Source organism: Chenopodium quinoa, unplaced genomic scaffold (assembly GCF_001683475.1).
Source record: "Chenopodium quinoa cultivar QQ74 unplaced genomic scaffold, ASM168347v1, whole genome shotgun sequence".
NCBI classification, from domain to species: Eukaryota; Viridiplantae; Streptophyta; class Magnoliopsida; order Caryophyllales; family Amaranthaceae; genus Chenopodium; species Chenopodium quinoa.
The window spans coordinates 2,558,943-2,586,303 of record NW_018744113.1 but is presented as its reverse complement, the minus strand read 5'-3'; the positions used below and the strand labels follow the sequence as shown (position 1 = coordinate 2,586,303).

Here is a 27,361-nt window from a genome sequence, read left to right as displayed (position 1 = left end):
AGGAACTTAAGTTTGGCTGCACACTTATTGAACTTTGTACAAGTTAGTTGCAAGGGAATCCTTGGAGAAAATTACTAAATAATAGGCTAAAAACATATTGATTATGCTTGTGCAGCATTTGGATTTAGGAGAGTAAGTGTGCAGCATATTATATTAGTGAGATTAAATAGCTGTATTAGTAATAATTATCTTTGGTGGTATGCAAGTCACAAGTACACAACTATAAATTATTGGCTATGGTGAATGGTACACATTTAGGGTGGCTGATTTATGCTAGGGTAGCTTGCCCATACCTCAACTATTCTGTCAACAGTGTGAGTTCTCCTGGTTTGGTGGAAGCCTGTTTGCCTAAGTACGTTTGTGCATATTTAATTGGGTTTTTTTAGATATTTTTTTTAAAATGGACTTGGCAACATATCCTTACCATCTGCCTATATATATACCCCATCTTGAGTAAGAGGCATTATCCTGTGCTTTCTTGAGGTCCAGTTCAGCCTCATCCCCGAACCCCTTCACCACCTCCTGAGATGGAGGTGGACCAAAGAACTCCTGATCTGAAGGGAAGGGTTCAAGAGGAGGTCCAAGAGAGTGTTGAAGCGCTCTGCTGAAGCTGCTGAAAAACCTGTTGCTGAGGGTTACTCAGCTGATATTGTAAGGGAGGTTGAGACGCTGATCCTCAACCCCGAAGAAGAGGAGGTCGTGGAAATCAACCAAGGTGGAGATCAGCTGGATTCCAGACGCTGAATTCTGGGGATATGGGCTACTCGGCCCCCCGTATTCCAATTTCAGATCACATCTGGGACATCATTTGATGTCTGAAGTAGATAGGGCAAGAGCGTGGTGGCTGAAGGACACTGCTGGGATGGGCGAGTTCAGCAGAAGGGTCCCTGACCCAGCCAGATCCAACCAGCTGCTGATGATGCAGGTAAATTTTCTATCTTGCCTTTATTTCTGTTTCATTTCAGCTCTTTAGTCTGTTTTTTTTTACTGACTTGTGCCTCTTACCAGTTTATGCACAATCAGAATCTTACTGTAGAGCTGCTTGATGCCCTCCAAGACAAGTTGACAAGAAGAATGTTGAAGAAGAGGCGAATCTAGCTGGGCTGAGGCAGCTAGCAGCCGAGGAGAAGTAGCAGTAGGCTGAACACTATGGAAAGAAGGATGCTGAGGCCCTTCAGACCTTTTGCCAAGCTATGGAGAAGGAAATTTTTCCCCCAATGATAGAAGGGGAAAAATTTCTCCGAGAGCATGGGGCCATAGACATCCCCAACTTCAAGGCTGCCATCTAACGCGGGATGGAGCTGCTGAGCGCATTGAAGAAGTGCAGCAAAGACTAGAGGCTACGGAAGCTAACAATATGGTTGTTGAAGGGCTCAGAGCCAAAGATGCTCACCTCTGAGGCAACTGCTGCTGCTAAGGACAATCTGTCCAAGGTGAAGGCTGCAGCTTCAAAGGTTCAGCAAGAGCTGAACGAACATAAGGATTCCTCCTCCAAGCTCACTGACGAGCTGAAGAGATCCAAGAAAGGCTTGGAGGAGGCCAACAAGAAGCTGGCTGATGTTGAGGCCCTATTTAAGGTCCGTATCTACACCCAAGAAGAATATGAGTTGGGTTACAAGAATGGGTTTATAGTATCCCGAAGAGTCTGCCTTCACGCCGAGCCTGACTTGGACTAGTCCAAGTGTGCTGCCTGGGTCCAGGATCCCGAAGACCCCCATATGCAGTACCCAACTCCCGCTGAGGAAAAGATTCTAGAGGCTGCAAAATTCGAACAAGAAGCCGAGCGGAGAGAGATAGAAGCTGAGCAGAGGGAAAGAGAGCTCAGTTGAGCGCCAAACCTGCTTCCACAAGTGCCGGGGCTGAAACTACTGAGGGACCTTGCGCTGCTGATCAGCTTGATTCTCTGGCTGAAGCATAGGAACTCGGGCAGTCGTCTTCATAATCTTGCGGTTCATCATGTGCTTAACTTCAGACTTGCCGCTTTCTGAATCTTTTTTTCGCCATTTTTGCTTCTTGATGTACAAACTTTACTTCTTGTCTTTGTACGTCCTTCGGCAGCTGTAGTTTTCCGCTTGTGGGCGGCTGCCGATGCTTTATTTTATATTTTGAAACATTTGAACTTGTAGCTCATTTTTCGAGCATTATTCTCATCTATCTAATGCCTCTTCTTCAATTGCTTTGCCTTGCATTGCATGTTTAATTGTTAAGAATTTAGCTGAAGGTAGTCTGCACTTGTAGTGCCTCTTGCATACTTAACGAATGTCTAGCCACGAATTGATTTGTTTAATGAATAATTAAGGTCTAGCAATGGTGATTAAATGGTTCCTTTGTTTCATGTATTGGTTGGTAATTTCCTTTATTTAAAAAGCGCATTTAATTTTGTGACAGTTAATTGTTTGCTTTATCTTTAGGATGATTGGTGATAAATTTCATTTGTTTTAATTAGTAGCATATTTGTTAGTAATTTCCTTTTAATCAAAAGGAACTTAAGTTTGGCTGCACACTTATTGAACTTTGTACAAGTTAGTTGCAAGGGAATCCTTGGAGAAAATTACTAAATAATAGGCTAAAAACATATTGATTATGCTTGTGCAGCATTTGGATTTAGGAGAGTAAGTGTGCAGCATATTATATTAGTGAGATTAAATAGCTGTATTAGTAATAATTATCTTTGGTGGTATGCAAGTCACAAGTACACAACTATAAATTATTGGCTATGGTGAATGGTACACATTTAGGGTGGCTGATTTATGCTAGGGTAGCTTGCCCATACCTCAACTATTCTGTCAACAGTGTGAGTTCTCCTGGTTTGGTGGAAGCCTGTTTGCCTTAGTACGTTTGTGCATATTTAATTGGGGTTTTTTAGATATTTTTTTAAAATGGACTTGGCAGCATATCCTTACCATCTGCCTATATATATACCCCATCTTGAGTAAGAGCATTGTAATGTGCTTTTTTTGAGGTTCTTAGTTTTATTGGTATGCTCCTTTCAAAGGTTTTGCAATAAAGTAAATGAAAGATTTTAAAAAATTACATTTTCCAGCTTGCAAGCATGATTATGTTTGGTTGTATGGTGTTGATGTTGTTTAGTAGTAGGGGCTTGGATTGATTATTTTATACAGCTCTCAGAACTTAACTTCATGACTGAACATGAATAAGACTGCACTTAGTCATTCTGAACTTGATTCCATGTACTATAGAACTGGACTGATTCCATATACTTTATGAATAATAATATATTTAAAATGGTGGTGGTCATTGTTAATGGTTCCATTTTGTTGTGAATTAATATCTTCTTTGTTTTACTTAGATGATAGTTTATGCTTAAACAGTTGTTTGATGGTTGTAATGTGTGTTAGTTTGGTTATTTTATATATATCAAAGTTAGGCTTTAGTTTTTTAAAGGCGTCTTTTTTAAATTCTATCAAGTATTTTCTATGTTAAGGTGTCTTAATTTTCTGTTTATTTTGTGGAGAGAATGTAGTAAGAAGAAGATTAATATTAATATTAATGAGGATCCAAGCATTGGTGTGTTAATATATCATTATGTTGTTATTTTATTGTTTTGTTAGTGGTATTTACTGGTTATTGTAGGCTGGGTGTTATACACCTGTGTGATTGTGATTTGTAGAGAATAGTGATGGAAAATGAGTATTTGTAACAAGTTTATCCTGGTTATTTGTATATTGTGTGTTTACTCTTTGTTGTATTTTTTTTATAGGTTCTCTTTATTGTAGTTATCCTTTGTATCTAATATTGTTTAACTCTGTACATGTAATTCTCTGGAAAGGTGCAGTGGAATACAACCAATCTTATAACACGTGCGCTGCATTTGCTGGTATGTTATTGCTTTGGCATTCTTTGGTATTGTATGATGATTATAGTATGTTGAGTATGTTTGTGATGTGTCTTGGTTAAGTATTTTTTGTATGGTGTTGATATATGTTAAATATCTCTCTAGTATGTTGGTCATAGGTTATTTGTTATCTTTAGGATAGGTTTATTATCTGCGTGTGTTATGTTGATAGCGTATATGGTTGTAGTATCATGAGTTGGAAGGTTTAAAATCTGTATTAGCACAGGTAGTTAGAGCTTTGTCACTGCACTCAGAAAAAGACTATCATAAACAAATGCCTTTGGCTTATTGCCTTACACAGGTTATGGCGACAGTGACTCCAGCGATTGGAATTCCTTTTCAGCCTTTGCTTGAATAGATTACTGACTGTGTAGGGCTTGCAAAACCAGTTTATGTCATTGATGATTTCTCCTTGAACAAGGTTTCCGTTAAAATCAAGCTGAAAAATGGTACTCAGACTTGTGTTTTCGATTGTGGTGTTTTCGATGGTGGGGAAGCAGGTAGCTTGAAAAAATCATCTGAAAGGGCTGCAGAAAAGGCAATCCATGGCCTCATGGACTTGTATGATGTAGATGTTTATGATTTCACTGCTGATCGAATCCGAACATACAGGAGATGTGCTAATTTGTTTAGGATGAAAAGGCGCCAACTGCGAATTACAACTGGACAGGGAGCTGCAGCTGGCAATAAGTCTGGCCCTGGTTTTGGATCTCACCTGTCTATGTACACTGTTGCCATTGATTATAAGGCATACTTACAGATCTTGTTGACATGTACTGGCGTTGTTATTACTTCAATTTTGACTCTTGAGTTTAGTGACCAGCAGTTTTTTGCTTGGACTATGGTAACTTTCCCTCCAAGCGAGGATTTACCTGAATGCATATTTGGTGATGTGCGCCCTTAACCTGATGTTGCAGAGTAGAGCCTGGCAATTAAGGTGATTTATTTTCTTCTATTATAACTACAATTTTTCTATAGCTGATGCAAACTATGGCCGACATTCTATTAAGTGTGCTCTTTCCATGCTCGAGAAAGAGAAAACATTAACTGAGGAGGTGTGCAAACAACGGGTTGAAGACCAGGGTGACCTGTTATCTGCTGTCACTGATGAGCAGTGTGTTACTCCTAATGGCCAAGAAGCAAGTATCCCACCTCAGATTGCTGTTCCACGCCCTCCTAAAAAATGCATTGCACGGTTATCTTTTGGAGCTCCTTCCACTTCTGTTGCTAGACATGGAAGGTCATTCGAAGTGTGCCTGGGGAGCTTGAAACTGTGTTCAAGCGCAGGAAAACTGAGTAGGATGACGTGGTTCCTGCAAATTCAGCCACTTTTGGGGATGCAGTTTAAATTTGGCTTAGTTAGGAAGCTTAGAATAAGCATGGCATTTTATTTTGGACTTTGGTTTCGGATGATTTTTTGCTATTTTGTTTTGGTCCCCTTTGGGTCCAAAGATGTCATATATGAATGGTATACATTACAGCAGAGAGGCTATTCTTTGGTGTTGTGTAGTGACTGCAGTATGTATAAGTTTGTAATTTGAATTCGCAGCTTGGATAGTTTTATGTAGTATTAGACTCTAGCCATTTGCAATGCCACTGTATTTGAAATGGTGTATGTTTAATGATCTAATCAATGAATATGTTTCTCTCTTTTGTTCATTGGAAATGGTTGAATCTAAATTTTACATTAGTCTTTTGCTTTATTAAAGAGCATTTGCAGAATAATTGTGATTTTCTTTGAATCCTAGTTCTACCTCTGTTTATGATTTCTTTGCTTTTGGGCCATTTCAGGGTTTCATGAAATACTATACATTATATTGGAGTGAGGAATGTGTTGAAAGCTGCCTTACATACTAAACCTTGAGAATGGGTTTATTTCTTTATACTTGCTTTTTACAGTTAATTCACACATTGTATTAATGCACTTACATTTGAAGTTAACTTGCATATGGATTTTAAGGTACCTTGCATGTAAATTTTATGTTGTCACTGATCAGGGTGATAGCTTTAAAGCAACCACTGATTAGGGTGCTAGCTTTTAACCTGCCATTAATCAAGCTGCATGTCAATTTAAAGCCAATCTGCACATGTATAAAAAAGAATACATTTGCATATATCAGGTATTTGATGAAAGAAAAAAAGTTGTTATCTTATTACTTGTATTGTGTTACCATATTGTAAGACAGATTTATATGTTATATCTTAGAAGCAATTGCACTTCGTATTCCATAGATGGGAAGATAATTCTTTATAGTTTTAATTGTTTCCCAAAAATCGCTTTATGCAGAATCATTCACTAGGCCAAAGAAATTAGTGAAGCGTAAATGCATAGACACTCAACCTTCTACTGTAAGGTTTCTTGTTACTATAGTCCAATTCCTTCCAAGTTTGTTACCAATAAATAAGAAACAAAGACTAGCAGCAACACGTGTATCAAAGCGTAATCAGGCCTTTATTAATGCTGATATTACCTCTCTAGAATCAACTTCTACAGTGTATAGTACCAAGCGTTTAAAAGCTTTAAAGGCTGGGATTAGCTTGACACAGCTTAATCATGATATTGCTGACATTGCAAGAGTTGGAAAACATTCTAAAACAAAGAGTAGAGGAACAAAGAAAAAAAATGAAGGTATTAACATATAGTTGACCCTTTTAAGATAACCATGGTTAGGTTTATCTATTAGAAATTTTGTTGTTAATCTATGTTAATTATCTATCAGTTGAAGGTGCTGCTTTAATATGTGATAAAGAAGTGCCTGCTGAGCCTCTTCAGTTGCCTGTTCCTATATTCTGTTCCAAGTGCTATGCCAAAAAATTTGCCTATGAGCCACTGTTCTTTTGTTGTCGAAATGGTGGTGTACAACTGGCTGAAAATCCATGGCCACCAGAGGGCTTTTTACTTCTCGGGATGAAGCATGTATTCAATTTAGAAAATACTCTCGTATGTATAACAATCTTTTTGCATTCACTTCATTGGGAGGAAAGGTACAGGCTGATACTGAAAAGGGAATATATATATATATATTCAAGCTGCATGGACAGATATATCATAATCTTCCTGACTTATTGCCTGATGATACACACCCAAGGTATTTACAGATGTATTTTTATGATGCAGAGCATGAAGTGAAGAATATTACATCTACTTTTCCAGAGGTGGAACAAGAAATGGTTCAGCTTCTTATGCAAATAATGGATCGCAATCCATATGCTCTGTTTTTCCGTTCATTAAGAGAAATTCCGGTTGTGGAAAGTACTGAAAGTCATTTGAACCGAAATCCAGTTCTTGACCAGAGAGTTTATAATTCACCAACTGCAAATGAGGTGGTTGTTATATGGTCAGAAGAAACCTCATCCAGCGAATATAGTAGTCCTCATATTATTGCTTATGGTAAAAGAAACACAACTAAGCCTCATAGAATTATGCATTACTATGGATGCTATGATCCACTTCAATATCCTCTTTTATATCCACATGGATATTGTGGATGGCATGAGGGTCTAGAGAAAATAGATACAGTTGATAGCAATGTTCAGCTGCAACAAGAAGTTTGCCCACTAGAGTCAATTGAGAGTGTGGAGGATTTATTGGTCTAAGAGGAAGCAAGTGAGTCCTGAGTTTTTCTTTTATGGTTTGATTTTACCTAATGAATGCTTTACTATTCTTGTTGCTATATAGAGTACAGATATTATTTACAATGATGCAATAAGTATTCAGTTAAGAATAATATTGTGTTAGAGATTTTGGTGTTTGATGAATGAATGTCTCGAAACTTTGCTTATAATATATTAGCTACATGAATAGAATCGTGATTGGAAAACTTAAACTTGCAGCTATTATGTAGCTTATTTAGTGAAATAGATTAGCTCTTAATGTTTCATATTTAGCCTTTTCACTTCACTAATCCGTGGAATATTGTACATGTGATTATTATCCATAAAACTTATTCTGCTGTGATTATTAAGCTATCTGCTTTCTATATACAATGCAGATGCATCTAATGGCAAACGGAGAAGGTTCAAGAAGATTTCTTGTAGAGAATGTTATGCATTTAAGCTCCAAATAAGGCTAGGGAACTATTTGCTACGAGCTTCACGATTGTTGCAACAATATATAGTTGATATGTATGTTAAGCTAGAAAACACAAGACTGGATTTTTCCGTAGAAATCAGGCTGCCATTCGTGCTGATATTTATCAGGGACTTATTTATTGTTTTGAGGGTGGAGAAAATAACTCTGCAAATGTCGGTCATTATGTCATATTGCCTCCTTCTTTTCTGGGTGGTCCTAGAGATCTTTGAAGCAGGTACTTGAATGCGATAACCTTGGTCCAACAATTTGGAAAACCTGATCTGTTCATAACTATTACGTTTAATCCAAATTGGCCAAAAATCAAACAAGAATTAGCTCCTGGAGAACTTGCTTAGAATAGGCCTGATTTAATTGCAAGGATTTTCCATGCTAAGCTAATTGCACCTAAGAAGAAAATCATGGAGGAGAATATTTTTGGAGAATTTTCTGCACTAATATATGTAGTTGAGTTCCAAAAGCGAGGGCTTCCCCATGCTCATATTTTATTAATTTTGGCTGATGGTTATAAGATTAAAGATCCTGCTGCTTTTGATAAATTCGTAACTGCAAAGATACCCTCAACAAAGAATCCTCATCTAAGAGAGGTCGTTTCATCTCACATGATGCATGGTCCATGTGGGAAGGCAAATCCTAAGTGCTCTTGTATGAAACATAGGGGCCGACTCGGTGTGTGTAAGTATGGATATCCAAAGCCATATGTGACTGACACTACTAGCCATGAGGATGGGTATCCTATGTATAGAAGGTGTGATACTGGAGAAACATTAATGATTCGTAAGAAACCTATGGATAACAAATAGGTTATTCCATATAACCCATATTTGTTAGCCCTCTTTGATTGCCACGTGAACGTTGAAGTGTGCTCTACAATTCGCGCTGTAAAATATCTCTACAAATATGTCTACAAGGGGCATGATCGGATTTCTTTCAATGTTTCTTCTACTGAAAATCCAAAACCCAGAGATGAAATTGAGCAATTCCAATGTGGTCGGTGGGTCTCTTCATGTGAAGCAGCTTGGCATTTATTCAGTTTTGGCCTATTTTAAATGCACCCGCCAGTGTTGCCTCTCCAAATCCATCTTCCTAATCTGCAAACTGTCCAGTTCAGGACAGATGAAATTTTAGATTCTGTTGTAAATGATATCAAGAGGCATAAAACTGCTTTGACAGAATTTTTTGCAATGAACGCTGCAAATCCAGATGGACCACAGTATTTGTATTCAGAATTTTCAGAGCATTTTGTTTGGACAGCAACTACAAAGGCATGGACTAGGCGTGGGAATAGAAAAATAGACATTAGTAGGATGGCATTTGTAGCACCATCTGAAGGCGAACGCTATTACCTGCGCCTTTTGCTAGCAAATGTTCGGGGGCCTAAGTCATTTGAAGATCTTAGGACTGTTGATGGTTACATTTATGCAACTTTTCATGAACCTGCTATTAAGCTTGTCCTCATATATAGCTGAAGATGATGCTGTGGAGAAGTGTATGTTAGAGGCTTCGGAAACTCACATGCCTAAGGCTTTAAGACGTCTATTTGCTACTGTTCTCATTTTTTGCAATCCTTGCAATCCACTTTCCCTGTGGAATAGATTTTATTCTAGTCTATCTGAAGATTTCGCAAGCAATCCTTCGAAACAGGCTGGTCAAGTTCAGTACTTAACAGTTCGTTCTGTTGAAAGGTATTTAGAAGAAATGGGAAAGAGTTTGCTTGAATTTGGGCTTGATGGTCTAATGTGTGAGACGGAAGATGCAATCAGAAGGACTCGGGATATTGTTGATGCCCTAGATGCACCTATACCTGATATATATAAAGAAGCGTGCTTAAAGCTCAATTCTAAACAGCAAATTGCTTTTGATTCTATTATGGAGCATATTACAACAGGACAACCAGGTGCTTTTTTTGTTGACGGACCTGGTGGGACAGGTTGAACTTACCTGTATTGTGCACTATATGCAGCTACCAGGGAAATGGGTAAGATTGTTCTACCGACTGCTACATCAGGCATAGCAGCATCTAATATAGTTACTGGCAGAACAGCACATTCACGGTTTAAGATTCCAATTGATCTTACAGTTTAAGCCTCTTGTACTGTTCCCAAGCAGAGTAGCTTAGCTGCTTTGCTAAAAGAAACTTCTTTAATAATTTGGGATAAAGCTTCAATGGCAAAGAAAGAGAATATTGAAGTTGTCGATGTCCTTCTGCGAGATCTGTGTTCTCCATCTATTCCTTTTGGTGGAAAAGTTGTTGTTTTGGGAGGAGATTTTAGGCAAGCCCTTCCTGTTGTACCTAGGAAGTCACTGAATGAAGTTGTCGAAGCAAGTTTAGTGTCTTCAAATCTTTGGAACCAGTTTCACAGATTTACACTTACTGACAATATGAGAGCAAAGACAGATAGCCAGTTTGCTGATTTTTTACTTGCCATGGGGAACGGTCAAATGCAAGATGCAGAAATTGCATAGATTCAGTTACGACAACATGTGATGATGCCCTTTCATGAATCTGAAGATGTTGTTGATAGTCTTATTGACTTTGTTTTCCCAGAAATAAAAATGAAAAGCTGCGAGGAAATAATGTTTGTTGACAGAGCAATCTTGACTCCTCTCAATACTGCTGTAGATAGCATAAATTGTAGCCTAATTGATCAATTCCCTGGAGAATCAGTTTGTTATAAGAGATATGATTTATTGCTCGATGATACAGGAAGTATTTTTCCAACTGAGTTCTTAAATACCCTTTCTCCTGGTGGTATGAGTCCACATGAATTAGTGCTAAAGGAAAATTGTCCTGTTATTTTGCTTAGAAACCTTGCTCCTGCATCGGGTCTCTACAATGGTACTCGTATGCTATGTAAGCATTTCTATCCTAATATAATTGAGTGTGCCATAATTACTGGCCATCATGCAGGAGAGCATGTTTTCATTCCACGAATAAATCTACGACCATCTAAAGCGCTTAATTATCCATTCAAGTTTCAAAGGAAGCAGCTCCCTATTAAACTTAGCTTCGCTATGACGATCAACAAGGCTCAAGGACAGACTTTATCACAAGTTGGACTCTATCTAAACAGCCCTTGTTTCTCACATGGGCAACTTTATATTGGTTTATCTAGGGCTCAACCATCAGCTCAAATTAAAGTTTTATCTAAACCAACAACAGAACAGGTTTCAGCAACAACAGTGAGAAATGTCGTAGCATTCAGCATTCTCGAAAAGGCAGGCATTATTTAAGGATAACCTCCACACAGGCATATTTTACATCCATTTCCTCTTTGACACCTTCTTTGCCATATTGGTTAGAATTTAAATTTTGAAGCTAAATAGCTATGCACATTTTGTTTGCAGGTTCAGAAATCTGTGTGAACAGCAAAGTATCACATAGTTTTGCTATTTTGGAAAACTTTTCATTATTGACACAAATGGAAAATTCTTTACTAGACATATCTTCTCCATCTTGGTAAGCATATATTTATGGATACTACTACTATTAGCCTAAATCATGATATTTGCTTACTTATATTAGTATACGTGGTACACTATACTTTTTGCAAATAATCTACACCTTTACATGTATATCTTTCAATGTGTGCCACGTATATTAATATAAGTAAGAAAGCACAGCACAATGCCTGCCTGAGTCAAGGAATATTACATTCATCCTATCTTAAGAGTGCGGCTCTGGTTACATGTAGGTGTGAAGAAAGCTGCTAAATACCAATGCATCATTATCCAGGAAATTATATGAACAAATGGCACAAGAGGGCATTTGAATTCCATGCAAAATACCAAGATACTTAATATGAGAAGATCACTACTGCTTAAAAATCATAGTCATTTCATATTCCTTGTTATGGAATGGCCTATTTGTACTATGATATATCCTCATAGATATAGTTGCTATATTTATAGCAATCATGTTTTGGAACAAAAGCTAATGCAATTTAAACAAGAATCATGATACAGTATAGAGAGCACTGCCTATTTCAATAGTGCTCATGAAATTTGCTTTAAGCTTACGATTTTTGCTTTGCCTTACAAATATAACCTTGATATTTGTAACAAGTTCAACAATATTACGTTGTAAGATATCCTTCCTGTGTTTAAGACAAGTATCTAAAAAGAGTTTAATAGTAACTTCCTATAACCAATTGTTTCGCACTCTATTTAAAATTGTTCTACTTACCAGGCAGAGTATAGCACAACTATTAAAAGCAATATGTAACTATACATAGAATTTGAATTTCATTAGAATTTCATTAAAAATTCATTTCATTTCAAAATGAGCATACATAGAAGCCTTAAACTGTACCAAAGGTGCATTGTTTACACACTGTATGGAATACATGTACTATACATATTACATAAGATGTATTCCAGATAAAGGAGAACCTATTATATGTTCTAAATATAGGCAAAATGCATACATATTCAAAAGAAGATATCCATCATACACAGAACTAAGTTAATACATAAATAGACCTATATATTAGCATCATAAATCCTGTCTAAATGATCAATAGAGTGCTTATCATTGTTAGAATCATAGTCTGATTCTTCAGAGAATCGAATTGGAGAGTCAGGTTCATACCACTGATTGATTTTCCTAGCCTTTGCTCTCTTCTTCTCCAACAATGCCTTTTCCTCTTCCCTTTGCTTCCTTTTTTTTCCTCTTCTTCCCTTTGTTTTACCCTTCTTGCCATCTCCTCTTTCATCTCTTCTTCTCTCAATATTTCATCAAGCTTATCCTTCTCAAACAGAAGCTCATTCACCATTCCCTGCATCTCATACCGCAATTGCTCTAGATACAACACATACCATTCACAGTCTACCAATAATTTCTTCTTCCCTTCCCCATCATCCTTGACTTGTCGCATTCTCTTCCTGATGTCATTGCAACACTGTACCATTTCTTTATACCCCTCTTCTGATTCAAGCCAGCATTTAACTATTTTGATTAAATGGGAGCGGAAATGCACAAGCGCTTTTAGCCTACGCCTATCTACGCAGTATACTTGCACCCTACTTGATGAAGCATTTGCCATTGATCTGTGTTTAGAAATTAGGAGAACAAAAGATGGAAATTTCAACTGTTAAACCTAGGTTTTGTAGCTAATGGTGAAAGAGCATGGAGAATATAAATAGTTGCAGAGGAAAGGCTTTCTAGAAATTAGAAACAAAATTGGAAGACAACTCTTCGTATCCTACAATTACTGTAGCAAGACAGAACAATTACATGGTGGCTATGTGAACTGCATGCACATTTAAGAATTAAAAATAAAATATAGAAATATTACATGTAATGATTTTTTTAATGCTTAACTACTTTTTGAAACGACTAATTAATAATTTTTTCATACTAATTAGTCATTTTTCTCTTTGCTTATTCAAAATTGTACAAGTATACAAATTTAAAATATCGAATTATTTGGATTTCCGTTAAATTTCTAATAGTTACATGCTACACATATTGATTAGAACTCTTATCCTAACACAACTATATCCGCCTACATTTAAAATATTAGATATCTAAAAATATTTTATTATTGGTGCATTACAATGATTAAGGTAATTACGATTAACTTTCAATCATTCATCTATAAATATTTAATTATTGGAAGATTAAAATGATTAAAATAATTCAATTAATCTTCAACAATTTAGTCATATAGAATAATATAAATACAGATCTATTATAATAGTCATGCATACATAATATAGAGAAACAAATATCCTCAAAGTAAGACAATTCTAGCACTGTACAAGTAATCCACTTACTTTGCATTAAATGCTTGTACTACACTATCTTACCCTATTTTTGTACTCTTACACATTCCCATAATAAATAGTAGCATTATATGTACCAAGAATGTTAAGACTACTACTTGAGATCTAACACTACAACTTGAGATCTTTAAGACTACTACTTCTATCTAAGACTACTATTTATTACTTACTACATTATTACATATAATTTTAAATTATAACCATCTAAGATTACTACTTGATTTTCTCATCACACTAATTACTCAATTTTCTTATCACTTTCAATATAAGCTAATCATTGAAATTGCCTTCAAGACAAAATTATTTCGGGTCAAAACAATGGGACCTTGCCGAAGGTCCTGAGAAATGGTGAAAACTGGGCTTAGACCAACTGATGTTGGGCCGAGGATGTCCTGCACAGCAAACACACGTAAACTAGCCTTGGAGGTGTTGCCAAGGAAGACCCCTCTGATGCTAGAGTCAGTACAATGTGTAGAGAGGGAAAGCTATGCAAGAGAATTAATTGCTTGAGGCTTTTTTTGTGAATGAATGTAAAATGGTGGAATTGATGGCTTTTATACCTATGCACAAATTGGAGAAGTGGGCCTAAGCCCAATTAACTTGCCATGTTTGACTGACCTTGACTTTAGCACAAATGGAGAGTTGAACCTTGACCTTGGGCTTTTAATTGGATCATTTATGGACTGGGCCCAATTGGACTAAATTGGACCCAAACAACTTGCCCCTCAGACCCGATTTGGAAGAATGACAGGTCGGGTTTAATTAACCAAAAAAAGGAGGGAAGTAAATGATTTAATTAATCCAAACAATTTGAATTTAAACCGCAATTAATGAAATAACTGCAGTTGAATGGATAATTGAGGAAGTTGGACGGATAATGGGTAGTTAATTAGGAGGGAACGTGTTAAACGGTTACTTAATGAGGAATTTAAGAGAAAATTAAAGCACGGACTCCCACAATTCCCATTTCTGGAAATAAAAGCAAAAGGAGCGCACTATCTCTCCCCATTTCTTCACAAACACAAATTTGCACTCACGAAAAACCCTCGAATCCGCATTAAAACTTCATTGAATCCCCAAGAATTAAGCTTAGAAACTGAAATTCGTCACTCCGAACTTGTAGATCGGCAAATTCCGCTTCAGATTAAGGTAATTTTCCTTGATTTTTGTTTGATTTTCTTCGAATTTGAACGCACTCCCCTTTTTCTTGATTTTTCTCTTCAAAAACACAACAATGGTGAGAGGTGTGAGAGGTAGAGCACGCGCACCACGACGAGCAAGACAAATTCCAGATCCTCGGGACAGGACTGGAACAAGGAATGGGGTAAGGGTAGGACCTGACCCTGCTGAAGGGCTTAGGGCAACCCCAATATCTTCGGAGCCTCCTCAAGGAACGGAGGGGCTGAGCACTTCTGGGCAGGACGAGGAGGTCCTTGCTGTTCTTTGGGATGTTCTCCCTGGATTTGAAGAGTGGGACAATCCCGAGACCATCTCAGCTATGATGAAGAACATGCCTTACTCTTGGTGGGTAAGGAACGCTGAAGTGTATCGATTCGCCGAGCAAATTGAGCTGCACTACGGCATAATGGAAGCTGATGGGTTCTGGTGCCGAATGCCTACGGCATCAGACAGGATTCATCGTCCACCCCCTGGGTATGTGGGGGTGTACACGAGGCAGCTTCAATTTGGGATGCGCTTCCCATTGGACGAGTTCATCAGAGATCTCCTTATTCACTACAGGATTTCTCTGTGCCAATTGACCCCCGTCAGCATCCGAAGGGTGATGACGTACTTGAGGGTCTGCAAATTCTTTAGATACACGCCGAACCTGCACTACTTCAAAAAGATCCATCGGCTGGTGCCGAATGCTCAAAGCAGGTACGGCAAGCATGGTGCTGGGTGGTATCGGATTGAGACCCACTCCCAGTACCTAACAATGTGACCGAATGACTCTTCAGATAAGGATTAGAGAGGGAAATGGATCTGGGTTAGGGCACCCACAGATCCAGACCATCCCTTCGTCTTCAGCGCTCCTTGGTATCTCTCCGAGCCTGACCCAGACATGAGGAGTCTGGGCCCCCTTAGAAAACGATGGCCCAGATTTCCATCTCAATCAGGTCAACATCTTCGGCAAGAGAGAAAACCCTGGAGGGATCGTCTGAATGAAGTTTGTCCCGGAGACTTGGCTCCCGGACAACCATAATGTCTTCCAAGAGAACATGCTCGCTGCTGTCGGCCTCAGCCGAAAGTTAAGAGATGGTAAGCTCCTTCGGCTGGGGCCGAGGCCTTTACTTTTTCTTTTTCTTTCTGTTTTCGCTTTGCATTTTTTCTATAAATTATCCATCGTTTTTAATTTTGCTGAACTAACCTCTGCTCATTTTTTGTGTTCAGAGCGGAACGAAGCCACTGTTGGCATTGACTATGAGCTCCTCGGAGTCAACGTTGAGAGGACCATTATAAATCCGGCTCCTCCAATCACTGATCCGAAAGACAGAGAGGCGCATCTGCATCTCACTCATCTTCAGATTGAGGCAGCTGCCCTCTATCAGAGGCAAAACCCTTGGTGGAAGAAGCGCGATCCTTGGTATCGCCTACTTCCCGAAGAGGAGGAAGCTGCTCATACAGCCAAAGAGGTTGCACGGGCTATCGAAGCTTGTGAAGAAGAAGGAACCTCCAAGGCTGCTGAAGACGAGGCAGCAGCTAAAGCAGCAGAAGAAGACGAGGCTTTGCTGAAGACTTCGGTGAGTTTTTCAAACTTAACTTTTCAGCTTCTTTTTTCTTCTTTTTTTTGTGTTTTTTTTACTCACTTTTACTGCCCCCCTGTTTTCTGCAGTCTGAAGAGAGCAAAAAATAACGAGAAGGCAAGGCTCCCATTCGTCCTGAAGATCAGCTCCCCGAGGAATCCAAAGAATCTGATATGGACGAACAACCTCTAATCAAGAGGAGGAGAACGGGGAGAACGGGGATGGTCATACTGGGTCCCCACGCCTTTCAGGCTAGGCCGAGGCCTACTGGGATCAGTATCACAGAGCTTGAGGAAGGTGGTGGATCACCGAGGGCTCCCCCACCACCAGTGTAGCCTCCTCCTCGAACCCCTTCACCACCTCCCGAGATGGAGGTGGACCAAAGAACTACTGATCCGAAGGAAGGGGTTCAAGAGGAGGTCCAAGAGAGTGCTGTGAAGCACTCTGCTGAAGCTTCTGAGAAACCTGCTGCTGAGGGTTTCTTAGCTGATATTGCAAGGGAGGTTGAGATGCTAATCCTCAACCCCGAAAAAGAGGAGGTCGTGGAAATCGACTAAGGTGGAGATCAGCTGGATTCCACCGAAGAGAAGAAAGATGTTGAACCATCTAAGGTTCAGGAAGTTCCCTAGTCCTCCTTTCCTTCATTCCAGACGCTGCAATATAGATATATGGGCTTCTCGGCCCCCCGTAATCCAATTCCAGATCACATCTGGGACATCATTTGGGGCCAGAACCGAGAAGGAGTTGCAGCCTACTTCGGCAATTTTGCTGGGATGTCCGAAGTACATAGGGAAAAAGCGTGGTCGCTGAAGGCCACTGCTGGAATGGGCGAATCCAGCAGAAGGGTCCCTAACCCAGCCAAATCCAATCAGCTGCTGATGATGCAAATAAATTTTCTATCTTACCTTTATTTCCTTTTCAGTTCAACTCTTTGGTTTTTTTTTTACTAACTTGTGCCTCTATTACCAGTTTGTGCACAATCAGGCTCTTACTTTAGAGCTGATTAATTCCCTCCAAGACAAGTTGGAGGCAGCTGAGGAAGACAAGAAGATCGCTGAAGAAGAGGCGAAGCTAGCTAGGCTGAGGCAGCTAGCAGCTGAGGAGAATCAGCAGAACGCTGAAAAGTATGAAAAGAAGGCTGCTGAGGCCATTCAGACCTTCTGTCAAGCTATGGAGAAGGAAATTTTTCCCCCACTGTTAGAAGGGGAAATATTTCTCCGAGAGCATGGGGTCGTAGACATCCCCAACTTTAAGGCTGCCATCGAGCGCCGAATTAGGGATGGAGCTGCTGAGCGCATTGAAGAAGTGCAGCAAAGACTAGAGGCTTTGGAAGCTAACATTATGGCTGCTGAAGAAGCGCTCAGGGCCAGAGATGCTCACCTCTCCGAGGTAATTGCTGCTGCCGAGGCTCAGAACCTTAAGCTTCAAGAGCTTGAGAATCAGCTGAAGGCAAAGGAGGACGATCTGTCCAAGGTACAGGCTAAAGCTTAAAAGGTTCAGCAAGAGCTGAACGAGCAAAAGGACTCCTCCTCCAAGCTCACTGACGAGCTGAAGAAATCCAAGAAAGGCTTGGAGGAGTCCCAGAAGAAGCTGGCTGATGTTGAGGCCCTACTCAAGGTCCGTATCTACACCCAAGAAGAATATGAGTTGGGTTATAAGAATGGGTTTAGAGTATGCCGAAGAGTCTGCCTTCACGCCGAGCCTAACTTGGACTGGTCCAAGTGCGCTGCCTGGGTCCAGGATCCCGAAGACCCCCACATGAAGTATCCAACTCCCGTCGAGGCCAAAATTCTAGAGGCTGAAGAAGCCGAAGAAGAATCCGAGAGGAGAGAGATAGAGGCTGAGCAGAGGGAAAAAGAGGCTCAGCTAAGTGCCAAACCTGCCTCCTTTGCTGTCGGGGCTGAAACTACTGAGGGACCCAGCGCTGCTGATCAGCTTGATTCTCTGGCTGAAGCATAGGAACTCGGGCAGTCGTCTTCAGAATCTTGCGGTTCATTGTCTGCTTAACTTTAGACTTGCCACTTTCTGAATCATTTTTGCCTTGTTTTTTGCTTCAGCTTGCCTTGATGTACAAACTTTACTTCTTGTCTTTGTACGTACTTCGGCAGCTTTAATTTTCCGCTTGTGGGCGGCTGCCGATGGTTCATTTTATATTTTGAAACATTTGAACTTGTAGCTCGTTTTCCGAGCATTATTCACATCTATCTAATGCTTCTTCTTCAATTGCTTTGCCTTGCATTGCTTGTTTGTTTTTCTGAGTTTTGAAATTTTCGCAAAATTTTGCGAAGTACAAAGCTTTCGGCTTGAAGAATTAAATGAAGGTAGTCTGCACTTGTAGTGCCTCTTGCCCCCCTAGAAATCTGAGCACTTGGTGTTTGGATTTCTAAGTTGGTTTTTGTTTTCTTTTGCTTTCGGACGAAGCTAAGTAAAAATTTCTAACAGTTTTGCTATTTATTCTTGGTTTTCTGTCTATCTGAAAGAATGGATATTTGAAACACAAGGGCAACTGAAGGCAATGTTTCAGATAATGACCCTCTGGGATATAAGGCTCAGCTAAGGCAATATCATAGATTTGTCCATGGACTCATTGTCTTGGAGAACAAGTCTTGCTGAAGTTTTTACTTCAGCTGAAAGACGATTTTGTCAGCAATCTGAAACCCAATGCCCTGAAGGCAAAGGTTTCAGACGAGGATTAATAAAAACCCTTAAAGAGTAGATAGATTAAAGAAAAATTGAAAGAATAAAAAATTGCAAATATTTATAGAAATGGTGGCTCTGATGCCTTTCATTAATAACTCAAAATGTACTTACAGAGATTGTTCTGCCCCGAAGGGTTTACACATGATATTTCTTAAGTACATCAGCATTGCAGTGATAGCCTAATGTAAGTTACATAAGGAATAGCCTAATGTACCCCATGCAAAATTTAAAACTAAATTATATCAAATTGTATATTTACTAAATTATTTAAATTATAAAACATATATTGGCTATAAACTTTAATTTCAATGCTAATAATTTGAACAAGACATAAAACTATAAACTATATAATAGTCAATATACTTATTGATAATTTATCATATTTATAATTATAAGTATATAATCACATTGTCAAACTATAGACTATGCTTAAATGATATCATAAAGTGTGAAATGATAATAGCTATGTGCTCACTTTGCATTAAATGCTTGTACTAGATTATTTTAAATATTTTTTAAAAAAAAGGATTACTTTTATTATATTCCAAAAAAGTTGTATACCAATTTCAAATTATTGCTATATTTTAAAAATTTTGTACCTTTTCTATTGTGATTATTATCATATTCAAAATATCTAACATTAAGGGCCTGTTCACATTGGCTGAACTGAACTGAACTGAACTGAACTAAACTGAACTGAACTCTGCTGAACTGAACTGAACTGAACTGAAATGAATATCTTATGAGAGAAGGAAATTAGGAGCTGAACTGAACTGAACTGAACTGAATTGAGGAGAACTGAACTGAACTCAGCTGAACTGAACTGAACTGAGCTGAGCTGAACTGAACTGAACTGAATTTCAACGTAAGAGAACAGGCCCTAATTCTATGCAATTGTTTCCATTATAGATTGTTAAAATGAAAATATATTATTCAGTTTTACATCATAAATAAAAAAAGTGACCTTTATTTAACATATAAAACATGTGTTAAAATGAAATTTATGAAATTTTTAAAAAGTATATTGTACAATTAGAATAGGATGTCTATCTTTGCATTAAATGCTTGTACTATCATATCTTTTTAAATTTTGAGAACAAAAGATTTGATTTATGCTTCTTAAAGAATATGTGAAGTACGCTCCTTAAATCATGCCCTCATAAGTGACGTGACACCCTTAATAAATACAGTACTTAACATATATATTAATTCAATTAGATTATATTAGTCTATATCGTTTCGAAAAAAATAAAATAAATAAAACACAGTATTTAGAATTTATCATCAATTCATGTGGATTTAAAATAGATATTGGATGATTGTATCATATCTATGCATAGTATAAAATACAATCTCATATCTTATTTATTTTATTAGAAATATTTAATAAATAAACAAATGACTAAAAAGGAATTAGACATATCATGATGATCAAAATTAGAGATAATGCATATCTTTTTACGTAAGTATTCCTTTTAGCTAATTTGCTAAAAGGGATTAGAGATATCATGATGATCAAAATTTATTTCATAACGTAATGGATATCTCTAATTCTCATGATGATCAAAATACTAAAAAGGAATATTATTTATATCATATCTTATTACATATCTACATACTTACTTTTAGTCAGCAATTTAAAACTATAAAATACAATCTTCCTTATAATGTGGAGAAGCTTGAGAATACACATCTACTTTTTGGGTTTGCATTAAATGTTTACACTGTAGCTTCTACCAAAATCCAAAAACTTAGCTTCTCTAGCATTGCTAATATTTGACCAACTACTAAATACATGTACACAGCTATTGCTTATACAATGTCAATTAAATAAATACAATTTACGCTTTCAACAAAAAAAAATATATAATTAGCCACTTTGCTTCACCTTATAAATAGCCTCCTCATGATGAACTCCATTCTTTAACACTAGCATTAAACACTCCTCTAAAAAAAGTCAGTGTTACAGAGAGTGCCATCTGACTGCTACTGCTGCTGATACGGTACATTCTTTCCTGCAAAAGAATTTAAGGTTACTTGCTCAAAATATATTATTCTTGTCTTGCATTCATTATAGTTATCATTAATAGCAAACTAATTATTCCCACCTAAAAGGAATAGAGAACATTCTCCAACAAGAACTAATTGCATTCAATGTAAACTTGTTCTGTTAGTTGCCAGAATTACACCTACTCTTTTGGCATCTGCCATTAACGAAAAGAAGATTCTATGAAACTTTAACCATGCATCATAAAAATAATATACACCTGCATTAAATAGTACAGTATATTCCTCAAAAGAAAATTATATGTTTGGAGTATGTTATAATTAGTTGTTGATAAATTTACCTCTCCAATTTCAAACCTACGATTATGAACCTAAGTAGCCTTCACAATGTAGGAATAGATTTTATGTTATACAAAAAATGACATGGTCAAGAGTTTTAAATCTTGAATTACTTACATAGTACTCATTTATCCTGTTCAGTTAGATGATACTTAATTATCCTGAATCTAATATTGATCAATTACATTTAGCACTAACCTTATTCATCCTTACATGTTCTAGAAAATCACTATGAAGCCAGAATAAGGTACATCATCTAATCAGGCTTTCTTAAAAGATCTAAAGCCTAATTCAAAGAACTACAAAGTTAAAGTCCAAAACGTTGAAAAATCTCGGGTTCTTATTTCTCCACAGAAAAAAAACCAAATTTATGGTGGTCACATTCAAAGATGATGAGGTATTCCCTAATCTTATATTTAAAAAGTATATAATAGATGTTAGAAAAGACAATAATGATACAGCACATAATTCTCACAAAATAGGTAACATATTGTTTGATATTGTCTTTGCTAGGGTACCAAAATGAAAGGAACTCTGTTTGAGAATCAAATCAAAGAATATGGAGACATATTCAAAAAAGATAATGCTTATCAGATTTCTAATGCACCGTTAGAACCAGTTAACCCAAAATATAAAGATCGGGATGGTGAGTGCTCGATTAGATTTGGTGGACGGACAATAGTGCAACCTGTTACCACCGAAATAGTCCCAAACAAAGTACACTACGTGCCTCTTGCTGAAGTATCATACGAGAGTGATCCAGATGATCGTTATGGTATTCTATACATTATTTAATCTTAAATTTTTTTATAAGAAGTGCAGAATTTTTTTTAAATAACTAAGATATTACGCATGATAAAACAGATATCCTAGGTCTGGTGCTATTTATCAGTGACATAAGAACAATAACAAGTGAACATGGCATTGAACATCCAGTTCGAGACCTCAGTGTGATAGACCACAGGTAAATACAAATCTTGAAACAATAATATTTCGATATATAATGTTAACTCAATTTTTAACACAAAATTTCCATCTAACAGAGCCAAAATATTTAATTTTGCAGCACCACAGTGCCAATGACTGTCTCTATATGGGATGATATCACAAAGATTAAAGATTCTAAGCTGCTTTCATGGAAGACTAAACCAGTTATAGCTGGATTCTTAGGATTAAGAGTGGCAACAAATAGAGGTATACCTAATTATTCTATTATCCAGTTACATTGAACTCCAATATAACTTTAAAATCATGCAGGATTCACTCTCTCAAGTAGCCTCTCCACAAGCATTGATACCAACCCTACTGGAGAAGAATTCATAGCTTTTCAGGATTGGTAAACTATTGTTCCCTATACACTTATCTATTTCAATTGACCATAGCTACTACTAATATTCTGCTACATAACAAATTTTACAAGGGTGATGGCAAATCAAACTGAACTTGAAAGCAAGATGATACAATTACTGAACACTAAGAATCCAACTGCAGAGAAGAGTATTTTAACAATCGAACAAGTTCTTAACAAAAAGGTTATAACTTATGATCTACTTTTTCCTCTTTGTTATTAGTAATTTTCAGCTGCTTTCTTTAAATGCTTTATTTTAAAACACTGAACAGAAGATTTATGCATGCATAATTATTTAACTTCTTGTATATTATTAGACTACTGAAACAATTCAGCAAGAGATACATTGGATTAGAGTCAAAATTCCTGAGCCAGACCAAACTAGGCTGATTGTGTATGAGGGTTGTAACAAATGTGGTAAAAGAGTTGATCTACCACTGAACTCATCCATGACTTGCCAAAAGTGCTTCAAACTAGACTGCACAAGTGTTCCTAGGTAACTTATGCTTTAACATGTTGTAAACTAAGAATTGTTGGACTTATTTTCTGACACTGAATCCAAAATTGTTTGCTAGCTAATTACCAGGTCTAGGCGTTGCTCGAAGTGCGCCTACTTAAAAGCATGTTGTGAATATGCTTGCCACTCATAGGAAGTGGGAATTGACATTACGATTAAGGACAACGATTAGGGACAAATAAAGTAGGGAGCCGCCAACAAGTTTTTAAGGAATTTGTAAACCGTTCACGGATCATTTAAGGCAACCACGATTAAGGGACAACGATAGGCAACAACGATTGACCCGTGAAGGTTGCACCCCATTCATAATCCATGAGATTACTAACTCCATATGGTTCGGAACCACGAAAGGAGGATCGGGGATGATAGTACGAAGTGAGTCATGAAGTCACATTCGCCCGTATTGGCCTCTACTCGATTCTTATTATGAAAAGTTCCTGCGATCTCAAAGGAATACAAACAAATATTCAATTTGCTCCAAACTATTATTATGCTAAATTGGTTTAATATTAATGCAACACATAATTCTAAAATATTAGTGATCACTTGATTAAATAACAAGATTAAAGGAACCTAAACCGATTGTCCAAATTATCTTATTAGTCGTGATTTTCAATTACATATTCCCTTTAAACATGCAATATGGTGATCATAATAAAAAATAATAGAATTAACATTAATGTTGGAAGCAATTTAACAATAATAGCGTTAGTCAAATCAAATAATAATAATAATCATGATATTAGCAATATAAAATAATATAAGTAATTAAATTAATTACTCATTTCCGCGCGTTCCTTTAAATTGCTACATCATGAATAAATTGTTAGTAACTTCAATAAAAAATAAATCAAATGGAAATTAAATTAAATAAAAAGTAGAGTTGATTTGGTCCAAACCCTTAGTTAATTCTACCTTTCACACCTTGGTTTAAGGACGGAACCTCGGGTATTATATGGACTCCTTGGAGTGCTTAAAGGAAGAATAGTGTTTAAGAATATAGGTTTAAGGCTTAGAATATGAGAGAGAGAAAGAGAGAATGATTTTTGGTGTCAAAAGAGAGGAAGAGAGAAGGATTTGATGCCTCGAACTGCAGAAAGGGGGGTTTTATTTATAGGGAAATTGAGCAGAGGGAACACACGGAACCCTAAAAAGATAAAAACCCTAAAAAAAGGCTACCGCGACACGGCAGATTCTACCGTGTCACGGGGGAAATTGGTGTGACGCGGGAAAAATTAGAGTGACGCGGGAAGTGTTTGACCTACGGGAGTGAAAACGCGCGAAGGGTTTACGCGGAAAAGACACGAGAAGATTTCGTGACACGGCACAGGTACCGTGACACGGAAGTATCCACCGTGTCACGGTACAGTACACCGTGTCACGGTATGGGAAACGCAGAAATTACATGGAAACAACACCGTGTCACGGGGAATCCCACCGTCAGACGGTGCAAATTCCCGTGACACGGTGGAAAATGCCGTGACGCGGGAGTAGTTTAGGTACGAGGAAAGCAAAAGGGACATGGAATAGCCCCGTGTCACAGCAGGGGCACCGTGTCACGGGGATTCCCACCGTCAGACGGTGCAATTTCCCGTAATACGGTGGAATTGCACTGTGCGCGGTGATTCCAGGTTTTTACCCGTTTTTAAAATCATCATAACTTTTTATCCGTAACTTGGAATGAGGCATATAATATATCATTGGAAATCTTATCAAGTCTACTTTCCAACCAAATTAAAATCAGGTCAAAATAATTTGTAGATTTTAAGATATGGCCGTTTTAGTAGAAGGGTGTCGGTTTTGGGCCGAGTTTAATGTTTTGCTCATATCTTTTTCGCTATAGCTCGGAATTGGGCTTATGATATATGGTTGGAAAGCTTATTGAAATTCCTATACAACCAAATAATAATTTGATCAAAATTATATAGCCATAGAATCAGTTCAGCTCGGTTTTGTAATGTGGATATGGAAAGTGGAAAGTAAGGTATGGTTTAGGGAAATGAGCTAGGAAATGGATTGGTTTATGAAATGTATTGGGTAGAAACATGGATTTAAGCGCTCCAAAGATTAAATACCAACCCACCAATAACGGCGGTGAAAGGTGTTCATCATCAGGTTTGGTTTTGGGGAGACATTTTTAGGTGTCTACACCAGGGCTATATTCAAATTTGATGCAGTTGCTGACACTGGAGAACTAAGCCTAACAGCTTTTGCAGAAGACTGCGAAAAATTAGTTAAGCTGCCAATAATAGAAATATTTGAACAGACAAATACAGTATGCAATTCCTAACCAATTATGTAGTCTGAATACTTTTCAAAGTTAGATACTTACCATTGCATATTATCAATTGCAGGGAACACTTGACTTTGGCTCTATTACTCGAGACCTCAGCTCAAATGACTTCTATGTTGCAGTAGGTCCATCATACATATTAACAAAGAAACAAGTTCTGTCATGGGTTCTCAAGGATGTCAGCTGGACTTAAGTATCCGTCGCTTTTAATGCTGCTGCTTTTGTAAAATGCCCCAAAGTTCATAGGAATCACCAGGCCTTTTGAATAGCTTCTATATAGCAGCAACCCAGTTGCAAATGAAGCCTGCCCACATTCAACAGAAGAAAACTAAGTACCTTATTATTTCAGTAGCATTGATCAAGTTAGCTTAAATATAACAGTTGTTGCTTTGCATCACAAATCGATCCTAGATATTTTTAGGGTGCTTACCAATCTTTTGCAGTAATATAGCTTTTATCATGCTTAGGTGTAACCAAAACTTATGTAATTGAATTTTAAGACTTCTCACTCCATTTTACATTTCTCTACTAACTGTCTAGGGTATAGCACACCCATTATTACATGTAGTTTAAATCCTTTAAAATATATGCCTAACCAACAAAGCAAGTAATTCTAATCCTAGGTTCATGATCAACAGAACATTACAATATATAGATACAATACTAATCACAAACATAACAAATTTGAAACTCCTCGGAATAATAACTCCCCACGCAAACCAGATAAGGACACAATAATTAGAAAATGAACAACCTCTAACGCTTATGAACACTTGGTCAAAATAGATGAACATATTGTAGAGAAATGTATAGTAGGTAAGCTTATAGTTTAGACAAGGGAAAAAACACAAATGCCTTACAATTCGAAATATGGAATTAGCATCTCATTAGTATTTGGCCTATATTAACATTATGCCTATATTGAAGCTTACCTACTATAATTTTACTTAACCAAATCGAAGGTTACCTACTATTGAAGCCTAAATTAGATACTAAATTGAAGCTTACCTACTATAAGCTTGAATCTGCTTTACAGCTTTGTTTTGTTAAAGTTCATTTAAATTTACCAGTACTCAAACTAAACTACAAGCCAAAAACTCACAGTGCCACAGACCAACTGTGATAATACATCACAACCTTAGTCCATTAAACATACACTATTACTGACAGTATTCAAAAATGGGGAAAGCAACAACATTATTTTTATTTTTAACTGATTAATAATTGTACCAACATTTTTGCTATAAATACACAACCTCTTGTCTCACCTATAGACTAACCAAAAGCAATTAAGAAAGAAAAAACTCACAATATAGTAAATTCAAACACACATCTCCTTCTCATCATCTAAGTTCCAGCATGTCTCTGAAAAAACCTCTACCCAAAAATACTTCTTACCTCCCTCTTATCAACCAGTGAACAATACGTGCTTATTTCCATATTCCATTACCAAGAATTAAACCTATACATTCGGTAGCAAAGTTATTGCTAATACATGGAATCGGTGGCAAAGTTTTTGCTAACGTTTTCCTAAAATTAGGTGCAATGTCAACTAAAATTAAAATATAATTGTTGACATTTATACACCTAAATAACACCCAAGTTCAATGATACACAACGCAAGGTTGGAGTTTATGTGAAAGAAATGGCCATCCTTCACAAATAACACCACACTCCACC

At 37.4% G+C, this 27,361-nt stretch overlaps 3 protein-coding genes across 3 annotated transcripts; all 3 read left to right on the top strand.

Annotated features, from left to right (window-relative positions):
• The first annotated feature begins 10,436 nt into the window (after positions 1-10,436).
• On the top strand, positions 10,437-11,410 carry LOC110692441. Its single transcript, XM_021869434.1, has 2 exons — positions 10,437-11,169; positions 11,295-11,410. Exons 1-2 carry the CDS (start codon positions 10,437-10,439, stop codon positions 11,408-11,410), a joined length of 849 nt encoding a protein of 282 aa, XP_021725126.1.
• Positions 11,411-16,845: 5,435 nt separating this feature from the next.
• On the top strand, positions 16,846-18,436 carry LOC110692440 (caldesmon-like). Its single transcript, XM_021869433.1, has 3 exons — positions 16,846-16,980; positions 17,447-17,950; positions 17,999-18,436. The coding sequence occupies exons 1-3, from the start codon at positions 16,846-16,848 to the stop codon at positions 18,434-18,436; spliced, it is 1,077 nt and encodes a 358-aa protein (XP_021725125.1).
• A 3,609-nt stretch (positions 18,437-22,045) lies between these two features.
• LOC110692439 (replication protein A 70 kDa DNA-binding subunit D-like) lies at positions 22,046-23,371 on the top strand. The gene is made up of 6 exons (XM_021869432.1): positions 22,046-22,298; positions 22,388-22,487; positions 22,590-22,717; positions 22,781-22,859; positions 22,944-23,055; positions 23,189-23,371. The coding sequence occupies exons 1-6, from the start codon at positions 22,046-22,048 to the stop codon at positions 23,369-23,371; spliced, it is 855 nt and encodes a 284-aa protein (XP_021725124.1).
• The last annotated feature ends 3,990 nt before the right edge of the window (positions 23,372-27,361 follow it).